The following is a 14,533-nucleotide window of genomic DNA, read 5'->3' on the forward strand; positions in this document are numbered from 1 at the left end:
GCATCACCGGGGGCAAACTACCTGCCCTCCAGGACACCTACACCACCCGATGTCACAGGAAGGCCATAAAGATCATCAAGGACAACAACCACCCGAGCCACTGCCTGTTCACCCCGCTATCATCCAGATGGCGAGGTCAGTACAGGTGCATCAAAGCAGGGACCGAGAGACTGAAAAACAGCTTCTATCTCAAGGCCATCAGACTGTTAAATAGCCACCACTAACATTGAGTGGCTGCTGCCAACATACTGACTCAACTCCAGCCACTTTAATAATGGAAATTGATGGAAAAATGTATCACTAGCCACTTTAAACAATGCCACTTAATATAATGTTTACATACCCTACATTACTCATCTCATATGTATATACTGTACTCTATATCATCTACTGCATCTTGCCATCTTTATGTAATACATGTATCACTAGCCACTTTAAACTATGCCACTTTATGTTTATATACCCTACATTACTCATCTCATATGTATATACTGTACTCTATACCATCTACTGCATCTTGCCAATGCCGTTCTGTACCATCACTCATTCATATATCTTTATGTACATATTCTTTATTCCTTTACACTTGTGTGTGTATAAGGTAGTAGTTGTGGAATTGTCTTAGTGACATAATGTTGACCAAGGTCCTTCTCCCCTGATTTGCTCAGTTTGGCCGGGCGACCAGCTCTAGGAAGAGTCTTAGTGGTTCCAAACTTCTTCCATTTAAGAATGATGGAGGTCGCTGTGTTCTTGGGGACCTTCAGTGCTGCAGAAATGTTTTTGTACCCTTCCCCAGATCTGTGCCTCAACACAATCCTGTCTCGGAGCTCTACGGACAATTGCTTTGACCTCATGACTTGGTTTTTGCTCTGACGTGCACTGTCAACTGCGGGACCTTTTCTATAGACAGGTGTGTGCCTTTCCAATTCAAGTGCAATCAATTGAATTTAACACAGGTGAACTCCAATCAAGTTGTAGAAACATCTCAAGGATGATCAGTGGAAACAGGAAGCACCTGAGCTCAATTTCGAGTCTAATGGCAAAGGGTTTGAATACTTATGTAAGTAACGTATTTCTGTTTTTAAGTTTGTAAACATTTCTGTAGATTTCTGTGGAAAATGTCTCATTTAATCCTTTTAGAATAAGGTTATAACGTAACAGTATACTTTCAGAATGCGCTGTATATTAGCCAATCTATACAATCATCTACACTGGTCTATATCTTGTTGGCCAGTCATGTTGACCAGTGCCCTTCCACCCATGTGTTGTCTTCCTCAATTTGTTTCAACTCAATAGAATTGCACCACATATGCATATGCGAGCCCCACCCCCATCCACGGCAAGTGATTGTTCACATCAAACCCATACTGAACCAGTCATCAAAAAGAAAGGAGGACCAAGGCACTCTTCATATAATTAATTAAAATGCCTTTATTAGTATGGCATGTTCAATAGAAACAAAGTTTTTTTTTAAACCGACGCATTTCGGCTGCATGGCCTTCGTCAGAGAGTACCAATATTTAATTAGCAAGATTTATTCAGCTAATTACACATGGAGGAACACAGGGTTGTTCTTTTGTGGCCGGTGTTCGTTTGAAGCCTGAGACCCCCCAATACCACCATTAGCCATCTTAGGGGGGTTGAATGTACCCCAGGTTCCTCTCAAAGTTTGCTTGACCCTGGTCATTCAGCTTGTGTGGATTCACAGGGTCCGCAGAGGAGAGGGCTTTGTAGGGACAAGGAGGAGAGGAGAACTGAGGAGAGAACTGCACTGTCCATGCTCTCACTGTGTTCACTGCATTCTCTACTCTTCTGCTCTTTCTCTCTCAGTGTTTCTGTCTCTCTCTGTCTCTGTGTTTCTGTCTCTCTCTCTTTCTGTCTCTCTGTGTTTCTGTCTCTCTCTCTCTCTGTCTCTGTGTTTCTGTCTCTCTCTCTCTCTCTGTCTCTCTCTCTCTCTGTCTCTTTCTCTCTCTATCTCTCTTTGCACACATTTTAATTTGAGTGTTGAATGAGACACATCAAAGAAGAGGCCTCTTGTCTTTGCCCCCTGTGCACACACACACACACACACAGAGGTGTAAACCGTCAGACAGTTGAAAGCGTGGCTGAGTGGGAGCCCCTTTCTGGGGACGACAGAGCAGAAAGACCCTCTCTAGCTATGGGACTGGGGCACAGGGGGGGGGTCATGGTTTGATACCTCTTCTTCTTTCCCACTTCCCACACTGGTGGACACAGGATTTCCAAGAGGGCATGTTGTTCCCATGAGCACCACTGCTCTGTCCCTCTGCCCTCTACACTCTACCTTCGAAGGCTTCTAGAATGCACCCAGCTGTGTTAGTGAGCTGTGGTTCTTTGGGGAGGACATGTACCCATGAAGTAGCTCCACATGCGTTTGTGATTATAATTTTTTTGTGCAAGGGTTTTTCTTGTTTGTTTTCTTTACTGACCGTATCAGCAGTGCTGTCCACAAGACCCAGCAGCTAGCTGGGTCACAGCGTTTGGCCACTGGCACTAACCATCCTCTCCGCTGGCTGGACATTCTCCCTGGAGGCCTTGGCATCCATCTCACTCTCACTAAGGGAATCCACATCATTAGTATAGGAGCCGCACCATCCAACACAAGTTACGGTCCAGATTTAGAGATGCTGGTCTATTTCAGAGAATATAGACCATACAGAAGCCAAGGTGTAGTTGTGTAAATGACGATGTTAGCGATTTGGTAACTTAACAATCATCAATAATTTCTGAGGAACCATTTTGAGAAAAACCCCAATGGCTAAACCCCATCCATCCCCTGTGAGTTGAGTGGATGGGTAGCAGAGCAAGCTGGTTTCTGGGGGAGTGGATGTATTTATGGAGCAGGGGTGGTTAGTGTGGGTTTGTGCTGCGCTCCTACGCTGATGACAGGGCAGCCTCGACACACAACACCCCGCTGCGTGGTCTGTGGTACGCTCTGCACTGCAGCCTCCAGGACGTGTGTGTATGTGTGTATATGTGTGTGTGTGTGTGTGTGTGTGTGTGTGTGTGTGTGTGTGTGTGTGTGTGTGTGTGTGTGTGTGTGTGTGTGTGTGTGTGTGTGTGTGTGTGTGTGTGTGTGTGTGTGTGTGTGTGTGTTTAGGGTTGGATGGTAGAGAGGGGACTAGAGTTGAGGGGGGAAGACACCAACTGTCTTTTTATAGCTTGGGGTCCCTGCCCCAAAAACCTCAAGTTGACATTAGCTCCAGTGTGCCTGATGGTGGCTGGCTGGTGCGTGGTTAGCTCCTAACCTCAGCCAGTGGCAGGGCAGCCCCTGTATTTATGCCATATTGGTTTGGGTTTAGGAAGGCATAAGGAGGAGATGGTCTCTCTCTCCAAGAGAAACAGGGCCACAGCACATCAGTCCCTGCTTAGTCATTTATCATACTCATTTATAATGGGGCCTCTGTTATATTGCGTTGGGTTGAGTTCTAAGTTTTTCCCTCTGACCGAATAATAAAGTAGAAACTAATGGGCCTCAAAGTTTGTCCCCAGAGTCTGAGGGGACCTTAAGGAAGACATTACTCTAATTAAGATGTCGGCTGGGGAGCTTTTGTGGTTTATGTATTCTTTGAGGTCTGTAAGGTTTTTTACATTGACTTCTCTTTTGTCTACAGTGGGGAATGGAAAACCAACTCCCAGATTCATTTTACACTTGGCCCTCCATTAAAAGTGCTAGTCTTCATCTGGGTCCAGGAATACTCTTGAACCGGCCCAGGAATACTCTTGAACCGGCCCTGTATGTGTTTTAGATGAGACCTATTAACCTTTGTTTTCTCTCTGTATCCCTAGAGCAGTAGAGCCAGTCTCACTTCCTCTAGGTCTTCATTGACAGAGCTTCAACAACAGATAGCCTCCGCAGATAAATAGCAGAAAACAGAGACTTGTAATGTAGTTCACAAAAGTTCAATCAGGAAGGCTGATCTGAATGTTCAATCAGGGAAGGCTGATCTGAATGTTCAATCAGGGAAGGCTGATCTGAATGTTCAATCAGGGAAGGCTGATCTGAATGTTCAATCAGGGAAGGCTGATCTGAATGTTCAATCAGGGAAGGCTGATCTGAATGTTCAATCAGGGAAGGCTGATCTGAATGTTCAATCAGGGAAGGCTGATCTGAATGTTCAATCAGGGAAGGCTGATCTGAATGTTCAATCAGGGAAGGCTGATCTGAATGTTCAATCAGGGAAGGCTGATCTGAATGTTCAATCAGGGAAGGCTGATCTGAATGTTCAATCAGGGAAGGCTGATCTGAATGTTCAATCAGGAAGGCTGATCTGAATGTTCAATCAGGAAGGCTGATCTGAATGTTCAATCAGGGAAGGCTGATCTGAATGTTCAATCAGGGAAGGCTGATCTGAATGTTCAATCAGGGAAGGCTGATCTGAATGTTCAATCAGGGAAGGCTGATCTGAATGTTCAATCAGGGAAGGCTGATCTGAATGTTCAATCAGGGAAGGCTGATCTGAATGTTCAATCAGGAAGGCTGATCTGAATGTTCAATCAGGAAGGCTGATCTGAATGTTCAATCAGGGAAGGCTGATCTGAATGTTCAATCAGGGAAGGCTGATCTGAATGTTCAATCAGGGAAGGCTGATCTGAATGTTCAATCAGGGAAGGCTGATCTGAATGTTCAATCAGGGAAGGCTGATCTGAATGTTCAATCAGGGAAGGCTGATCTGAATGTTCAATCAGGGAAGGCTGATCTGAATGCTTGTTTAACTTCATCAAGCAGTATTACCTAATTCACTCTGTTTCCTATTCTACGGTCGTAGTGGGAATGAATACAAACATATCATCATCAGTGTAGCATCTCGTTAATCTCCTCCTCTTATTAGCCATCAGCTGAATGTCATTTACCTATTTACCTTTAGCCTATAAGCACGGCACAATAAAGCATGTTTGCTTTTTAACATATGGGCTCGCTCTTGCAATTATCACTTTCCTGTCTCAACCAATGGGTGTAAATGTTGATGTATTTATATGTCAACTTGCCCATGTTCTCTCACTTCCTGTTTTTCAGCAACAGTCTTGGACAACGCTCCACCTCCCCACCACCACCAGCCATAATAACCTTAAGGCCCGGCACTGGAACTCCTTTCCCCCAGCGGGGGGGTTTCCATGCCAGCTGCCCAGCAAAGGGCTACCTGTCATCAGCATCTGGCTCCAAGGAGACGAGGCCATACCCCAAACTATTTAATAAAATTCCATATTGCGTTCTGTCTCTGTTGTCCATTCAGTTAATTAAGCCTGTACTCGATTGAATAAGGTTCATTCTGAACCTCCCCCCGGTCCAGATCGGCTGTTCTGATAGCCGCTGTTGGTGTGTTATCCTCTGTTTTTTCTCTCCTCCGTCTCTTTCCTTCTTTCTCTCTATCCACGTCTGATCTCTTCCTCCTCTCGTCTCTGTGAAGTACAGAGGCAGGCGCTACGCTCCACCGAAAAAGACAAAGAGCGTGCAAGTCCGTATCCGTCTGCGCTCCTTCCCCCTCTCCCTCCATTACCTTCTCCATCTCCTTCTTCCCTTGTTCCTTTCTTCCTCCGTGGCGTCCTGGGCCCCGTCCCTCCCAGATCGTCCTGGGGATAAGGGACACCTGCCGTTGCCGCGGTCACCTGTTTGGGTTCTGAGCGTGGCCCATGGCGTGGGCCCAGAGTGTTTGGGAGAGCGCAGACAGGAACAACAAAGGGACCAAGACAAAGCAGATAGTTTTCAGAGGATAGCAGCACTACTGAAGTACATCAATAGAAGCCTAGGATCTTTCCTTTCTACTGAATTCCCCTCTTATTGTGTCTACAGGGAGGAGTGGGGAAACCTTCTTCTAATCTGTGCCTCAGCTTCAACTGGGTTGGAGGGATTCACTGAACGGGATGTTTTTGGAAGTCCTTGTAGTTCTAGATGTTGGTTTGCTTGGTTGCAAGTGGTTAGTGTGGCATTGAGAGAGAGGTACATATGAAGTCTTTCAGACTGGGACTCTAATCATTAACCATGGCAAATCTGTTTTTCTGTCTCGACCTTTGACCTGTAGAGGTCAGCAGCCCCTCAATCGTTGACCTGCATGGCTGTTGCAACATGTAATAACAGCTAATAAATTAGCGACTTCATCACTCACCTTTTTAAATTCTAGATACAGAGAGTGTTTGGTGGTTTAGTTTATCTGTAGACCCATACACTCATTCAGATATGGGCACACACACACACACTCCCTCACCCAGTATCTCCCCTCTCTCTGTGCAGGGTGTCAGAAGCCAGTAGGGTTGTCGCGGGGCAAGGCCAAGGTGTGTTGCTACAGTGGCTGGTACTACTGCCAGAGCTGTCACCAAGACAACCTGTTCCTCATCCCTGCCCGCCTGCTGCACAACTGGGACACCAACAGACACAAGGTGAGAATGGTGACGTTCTCCACACGTCTGAGTCATTTACCAGAGCGACTTATATGTGCTCATATCCACTCGCACGCAACCTATTCAGAAACCTACAGACAAATTCTGAAACACCCACTGAGTGGGAAAGGATTTGACCTTACACACACACACAGCCCACCCCTCCTCTCCCTATTCTGTCCAGGTGTCCAAGCAGGCCAAGGAGTTCCTGGAGTTTGTTTATGAGGAGCCCCTGCTGGATGTGCATCAGTTGAACCCGTGTCTGTATGAACACTGTGAAGGTCTGGCTGCAGTCCTACGCCTGAGACAGCAGCTCCAGTCACTCAGAGCATACCTGTTCAGCTGCCGCGCTGCCGTGGCCGAGGACCTCCGGAGAAGGTGAGAGGGGAAGGGAAGTGTGAGGGGAGTGTAGGGTAGAAGAGGCTGTATGAAGTGTGAGGGGAGTGTAGGGTAGAAGAGGCTGTATGGGTATGAAGTGTGAGGGGAGTGTAGGGTAGAAGAGGCTGTATGAAGTGTGAGGGGAGTGTAGGGTAGAAGAGGCTGTATGGGTATGAAGTGTGAGGGGAGTGTAGGGTAGAAGAGGCTGTATGGGTAGGAAGTGTGAGGGGAGTGTAGAGTAGAAGAGGCTGTATGGGTAAGAAGTGTGAGGGGAGTGTAGAGTAGAAGAGGCTGTATGGGTAGGAAGTGTGAGGGGAGTGTAGAGTAGAAGAGGCTGTATGGGTAGGAAGTGTGAGGGGAGTGTAGAATAGAAGAGGCTGTGTGGGTAGGAAGTGTGAGGGGAGTGTAGAGTAGAAGAGGCTGTATGGGTAGGAAGTATGAGGGGAGTGTAGAGTAGAAGAGGCTGTATGGGTAGGAAGTGTGAGGGGAGTGTAGAGTAGAAGAGGCTGTATGGGTAGGAAGTGTGAGGGGAGTGTAGAATAGAAGAGGCTGTATGGGTAGGAAGTGTGAGGGGAGTGTAGAATAGAAGAGGCTGTATGGGTAGGAAGTGTGAGGGGAGTGTAGGGTAGAAGAGGCTGTATGGGTAAGAAGTGTGAGGGGAGTGTAGAATAGAAGAGGCTGTATGGGTAGGAAGTGTGAGGGGAGTGTAGAGTAGAAGAGGCTGTATGGGTAGGAAGTGTGAGGGGAGTGTAGAATAGAAGAGGCTGTATGGGTAGGAAGTGTGAGGGGAGTGTAGAGTAGAAGAGGCTGTATGGGTAGGAAGTGTGAGGGGAGTGTAGAGTAGAAGAGGCTGTATGGGTAGGAAGTGTGAGGGGAGTGTAGAGTAGAAGAGGCTGTATGGGTAGGAAGTGTGAGGGGAGTGTAGAATAGAAGAGGCTGTATGGGTAGGAAGTGTGAGGGGAGTGTAGAATAGAAGAGGCTGTATGGGTAGGAAGTGTGAGGGGAGTGTAGAATAGAAGAGGCTGTATGGGTAGGAAGTGTGAGGGGAGTGTAGAGTAGAAGAGGCTGTATGGGTAAGAAGTGTGAGGGGAGTGTAGAGTAGAAGAGGCTGTATGGGTAGGAAGTGTGAGGGGAGTGTAGAATAGAAGAGGCTGTATGGGTAGGAAGTGTGAGGGGAGTGTAGAGTAGAAGAGGCTGTATGGGTAGGAAGTGTGAGGGGAGTGTAGAGTAGAAGAGGCTGTATGGGTAGGAAGTGTGAGGGGAGTGTAGAGTAGAAGAGGCTGTATGGGTAGGAAGTGTGAGGGGAGTGTAGAGTAGAAGAGGCTGTATGGGTAGGAAGTGTGAGGGGAGTGTAGAATAGAAGAGGCTGTATGGGTAGGAAGTGTGAGGGGAGTGTAGAATAGAAGAGGCTGTATGGGTAAGAAGTGTGAGGGGAGTGTAGAATAGAAGAGGCTGTATGGGTAAGAAGTGTGAGGGGAGTGTAGAATAGAAGAGGCTGTATGGGTAAGAAGTGTGAGGGGATTGTACAGTCGTGGCCAAAAGTTTTGAGAATGGCACAATTCTTAATTTCCACAAAGTCTGCTGCATCAGTGTCTTTAGATATTTTTGTCAGATGTTACTATGGAATACTGAAGTATAACTACAAGCATTTCATAAGTGTCAAAGGCCTTTATTGACAATTACATGAAGTTGATGCAAAGAGTCAATATGACCCTTCTTTTTCAAGACCTCTGCAATCAGCCCTGGCATGCTGTCAATTAACTTCTGGGCCACATCCTGACTGATGGCAGCCCATTCTTGCATAATCAATGCTTGGAGTTTGTCAGAATTTGTGGGGTTTTGTTTGTCCACCCGCCTTTTGAGGAGGCTGTATGGAGTGTGAGGGGAGTGTAGGGTAGAAGAGGCTGTATGGGTATGAAGTGTGAGGGGAGTGTAGAGTAGAAGAGGCTGTATGGGTAATGGAGTGTGAGGGGAGTGTAGGGTAGAAGAGGCTGTATGGATAGGAAGTGTGAGGGGAGTGTAGGGTAGAAGAGGCTGTATGGGTATGGAGTGTGAGGGGAGTGTAGGGTAGAAGAGGCTGTATGGATAGGAAGTGTGAGGGGAGTGTAGGGTAGAAGAGGCTGTATGGGGGGGTAGAAGCTCCAGTCCTTCAGAGCATACTTGTTCAGCAGCCTCGCTGATATCACAGAGGACCTCTGTAGAAGGGGAGGGCTGGACAGGGGAGGGCTGGACAGGGGAGGGGTAAGGACGAGGGCTGGACAGGGGGAGGGGTAAGGACGAGGGCTGGACAGGGGGAGGGGTAAGGACGAGGGCTGGACAGGGGGAGGGGTAAGGATGAGGGCTGGACAGGGGGAGGGGTAAGGACGAGGGCTGGACAGGGGGAGGTTAAGGACGAGGGCTGGACAGGGGAGGGGTAAGGACAAGTGCTGGACAGGGGGAGGGGTAAGGACGAGGGCTGGACAGGGGGAAGGGTAAGGACGAGGGCTGGACAGGGGAGGGTTAAGGACGAGGGCTGGACAGGGGAGGGGTAAGGGAGAGGGGTGGACAGGGGGAGGGGTAAGGACGAGGGCTGGACAGGGGGAGGGGTAAGGACAAGTGCTGGACAGGGGGAGGGGTAAGGACGAGGGCTGGACAGGGGAGGGTTAAGGACGAGGGCTGGACAGGGGAGGGGTAAGGATGAGTGCTGGACAGGGGAGGGGTAAGGACGAGGGCTGGACAGGGGAGGGGTAAGGATGAGGGAGGGATGGACAGGGGAGGGGGAGGGATGGACGAGAGGGGGATGAGGTATGATTCATCAAGGCCTTGATTGTTAATTAAATCCATTTTGACTACAGATGTAAATGGTTGTCAATGGGCAAGATTGTTGGGGGATGAGACAGTGAAAGGATGACGCAGGACCATAGTAGGAAGATGAAGGAGGAACAGAGAGAATGGATTTATGAGACTGGAAACATCAAAGTAGGCTTTCATAAAGCACAGGAACATAATGAAGAAGTATGGAATGGTAATTGTATGTCTGATGTCCATTGAAAGCCCCTTTGTTGACTTGATTCCTAGTCCATGTTAAGCATGAATATGTGAAGTGTAGCCTGAAGGCTCCTCTGAGGCCAGTATGTGAGTGTATGATGGGAATGTGTTTATGTGAAGGTGTCCAGACTAAAAGGCCTGTCTCTGGGGTGATGGACGCTCTCTGACACTCCCTAACCCCCTCCTCAACCTCCACACACACTAGCTCTGTTTGATACATCACTGCTCAACATGTCTGTGAAAACAGTGTTCTCTGGTCAGTCAATTTGTAATTGAGAAGCTAATTTTCCCCAATTCCTGGCATTCCAAAAAATATATACCGTTGTAGTCAAAAGTTTACATACATCTTAGCCAAATACATTTAAACGCAGTTTTTCACAATTTCTGACATTTAATCCTAGTAAAAATTCCCTATCTTAGGTCAGTTAGGATCACCACTTTATTTTAAGAATGTGAAATGTCAGAATAATAATAGAGAGAATTATCTTTTTTCAGCGTTTATTTCTTTCATCACATTCCCAGTGGGTCAGAAGTTTACATACACTCAATTAGTATTTGGTAGCATTGTTTTTAAATTGTTTAACTTGGGTCAAACATTTCAGGTGGCCTTCCACAAGCTTCCCACAATAAGTTGGGTGAATTTTGGCCCATTCCTCCTGACAGAGCTGGTGTAACTGAGTCAGGTTTGTAGGCCTCCTTGCTCGCACACGCTTTTTCAGTTCTGCCCACAAATGTTCTATAGGATTGAGGTCAGGGCTTTGTGATGGCCACTTCAATACCTTGACTTTGTTGTTCTTAAGCCATTTTGCCACAACTTTGGAAGTATGCTTGGGGTCATTGTCCATTTGGAAGACCCATTTGCGACCAAGCTTTAACTTCCTGACTGTTGTCTTGAGATGTTGCTTCCATATATCCACATAATTTTCCTGCCTCATGATGCCATCTATTTTGTGAAGTACACCAGTCCCTCCTGCAGCAAAGCACCCCCACAATATGATGCTGCCACCCCCGTGCTTCACAGTTGGGATGGTGTTCTTCGGCTTGCAAGCCTCCCCCTTTTTCCTCCAATTATAACGGTGGTCATTATGGCCAAACAGTTCTATTTTTGTTTCATCAGACCAGAGGACATTTCTCCAAAAAGTATGATCTTTGTTCCCATGTGCAGTTGCAAACCGTAGTCTGGCTTTTTTTATGGCGGTTTTGGAGCAGTGGCTTCTTCCTTGCTGAGCGGCCTTTCAGGTTATGTCGATTTAGGACTTGTTTTACTGTGGATATAGATACTTTTGTACCTGTTCCCTCCAGCATCTTCACAAGGTCCTTTGCTGTTGTTCTGGGATTGATTTGCACTTTTCGCACCAAAGTATGTTCATCTCTAGGAGACAGAATGCGTCTCCTTCCTGAGCGGTATGACAGCTGCGTGGTCCCATGGTGTTTATACTTGTGTACTATTGTTTGTACAGATGAACGTGTTACCTTCAGGCGTTTGGATTTTTTTTTTTGCTGAGGTCTTGGCTGATTTCTTTTGATTTTCCAATGATGTCAAGCAAAGAGACACTGAGTTTGAAGGTAGGCCTTGAAATACATCCACAGGTACACATCCAATTGACTCAAATGATGTCAATTAGCCTATCAGAAGCTTCTGAAGTCATGACATCATTTTCTGGAATATTCAACTTAGTGTATGTAAACTTCCAACCTACTGGAATTGTGATACAGTGAATTATAAGTGGAAGAATCTGTCTGTAAACAATTGCTGGAAAAATGACTTGTGTCATGCACAAAGTAGATGTCCGAACCAACTTGCTAAAACTATTTATGGAGTGGTTGAAAAAACGGTTTTAATGACTCCAACCTAAGTGTATGTAAACTTCCGACTTCAACTGTATTTTCATCCAGATGACTTGTATTGAGCTAAAATGTTTTTTTTAAGTGAGGCATGGTCCATGCGTGTGGTCTTTATGCATTTAAGGAGTCCTGTCCATCCTGGAATGGCAGGCTTATATCGTGTGTGTGTACTGTAGTCTACTGTTGACCATGACAGGTTCACCTGTTATTTTGTCTCAATCTCTCTGCTGTGCTGTTGCAGTATGTTTGAAGACCGAGACGAACAGAGAGAGTGGGGCTCTGAGACGCTCCTACACCACACACACACACCCTGGGCTACAGAGTTATCCCAGCTGGTTGTCGGAAGGGGAAGAAGGCCGTGGTGTTTACGGCAGTGGTGGCGACCCCGGAGTGCTCTTCTCTCACTAGAGACCCTGTTTACCACTACACCATTAGCGCTCGGCGACTAACGCCCTGCCCTTCAAAACACTGCAGGATTAATGAGGCCGGTGGTGCTAAAACCTTCCCCCGGCCATCTATGGGCCTACTGTCAGGCCATCCATGGACCCTCTGGGCCTACCATCGGGCCATCCATGGACCCTCTGGGCCTACCATCGGGCCATCCATGGACCCTTTGGGCCTACCATCGGGCCATCCATGGACCCTCTGGGCCTACCATCGGGCCATCCATTAACCCTTTGGGCCTACCACCGGGCCATCCATGGACCCTCTGGGCCTACCATCGGGCCATCCATGGACCCTCTGGGCCTTCCATCGGGCCATCCATGGACCCTTTGGGCCTACCATCGGGCCATCCATGGACCCTCTGGGCCTACCATTGGCCATCCATTGACCCTTTGGGCCTACTGTCGGGCCATCCATGGACCCTTTGGGCCTACCTTCGGCCATCCATGGACCCTCTGGGCCTACCATCGGCCATCCATTGACCCTTTGGGCCTACCGTCGGGCCATCCATGGACCCTCTGGGCCTACCATCGGGCCATCCATGGACCCTCTCGGCCTACCATCGGCCATCCATGGACCCTCTATGGGCCTACCATCGGGCCATCCATTGACCCTTTGGGCCTACCATCGGGCCATCCATGGACCCTCTGGGCCTACCATCGGCCATCCATGGACCCTCTGGGCCTACCATCGGGCCATCCATGGACCCTCTGGGCCTACCATCGGGCCATCCATGGACCCTCTGGGCCTACCATCGGGCCATCCATGGACGGGGCTCTGAGGAGGCCCGTCACGGCCATCACCGCCTGCACTGATCTAACACACACCTCTGAACCCCACGGATGTACCACACACACACATAAGGATGCACACATAGTACACGTTAGACACACAGATCTGATGCATACGTCTGGATAGTCTGCACGCACACACACACATGCACATATGAACACAGGCAGTAATATACTGTTTAAAGACATGGTTCTGTACTACAGTCATATACAGTTTAAAGACATGGTTCTGTACTACAGTCATATACAGTTTAAAGACATGGTTCTGTACTTCAGTCATACACTATTTAAAGACATGGTTCTGTACTACAGTCATATACAGTTTAAAGACATGGTTCTGTACTACAGTCATATACAGTTTAAAGACATGGTTCTGTACTATAGTCATATACAGTTTAAAGACATGGTTCTGTACTACAGTCATATACAGTTTAAAGACATGGTTCTGTACTTCAGTCATATACTGTTTAAAGACATGGTTCTGTACTACAGTCATATACAGTTTAAAGACATGGTTCTGTACTATAGTCATATACAGTTTAAAGACATGGTTCTGTACTACAGTCATATACAGTTTAAAGACATGGTTCTGTACTTCAGTCATATACTGTTTAAAGACACGGTTCTGTACTACAGTCATATACAGTTTAAAGACATGGTTCTGTACTACAGTCATATACAGTTTAAAGACATGGTTCTGTACTACAGTCATATACTGTTTAAAGACATGGTTCTGTACTTCAGTCATATACTGTTTAAAGACATGGTTCTGTACTTCAGTCATACACTATTTAAAGACATGGTTCTGTACTACAGTCATATACAGTTTAAAGACATGGTTCTGTACTACAGTCATATACAGTTTAAAGACATGGTTCTGTACTTCAGTCATATACTGTTTAAAGACATGGTTCTGTACTTCAGTCATATACAGTTTAAAGACATGGTTCTGTACTTCAGTCATACACTATTTAAAGACATGGTTCTGTACTACAGTCATATACAGTTTAAAGACATGGTTCTGTACTACAGTCATATACTGTTTAAAGACATGGGTCTGTACTTCAGTCATATACTGTTTAAAGACATGGTTCTGTACTTCAGTCATATACAGTTTAAAGACATGGTTCTGTACTACAGTCATACACTATTTAAAGACATGGTTCTGTACTACAGTCATATACAGTTTAAAGACATGGTTCTGTACTACAGTCATACACTATTTAAAGACATGGTTCTGTACTACAGTCATATACAGTTTAAAGACATGGTTCTGTACTTCAGTTATATACTGTTTAAAGACATGGTTCTGTACTACAGTCATATACTGTTTAAAGACATGGTTCTGTACTACAGTCATACACTGTTTAAAGACATGGTTATGTACTTTAGTCATATACAGTTTAAAGACATGGTTCTGTACTTCAGTCATATACTGTTTAAAGACATGGGTCTGTACTTCAGTCATATACTGTTTAAAGACATGGTTCTGTACTACAGTCATATACAGTTTAAAGACATGGTTCTGTACTACAGTCATATACTGTTTAAAGACATGGTTATGCACTTTAGTCATATACAGTTTAAAGACATGGTTCTGTACTTCAGTCATATACTGTTTAAAGACATGGGTCTGTACTTCAGTCATATACTGT

The 14,533-nt window shown here is 46.4% G+C and overlaps 1 protein-coding gene across 1 annotated transcript in view; it reads left to right on the top strand.

Annotated features, from left to right (window-relative positions):
* The window catches only part of LOC120064111 (pleckstrin homology domain-containing family M member 3-like), an 84,046-nt gene that overhangs the window by 37,208 nt on the left and 32,305 nt on the right, over nt 1-14,533 (top strand). Inside the window, exons 5-6 of the mRNA XM_039014465.1 lie at nt 6,248-6,393; nt 6,578-6,771. Coding sequence (XP_038870393.1) covers nt 6,248-6,393; nt 6,578-6,771 — 340 coding nt within the window. The remainder of the gene's footprint in view (nt 1-6,247; nt 6,394-6,577; nt 6,772-14,533) is intronic.

Source organism: Salvelinus namaycush, chromosome 19 (genome assembly GCF_016432855.1).
Source record: "Salvelinus namaycush isolate Seneca chromosome 19, SaNama_1.0, whole genome shotgun sequence".
NCBI lineage: Eukaryota > Metazoa > Chordata > Actinopteri > Salmoniformes > Salmonidae > Salvelinus > Salvelinus namaycush.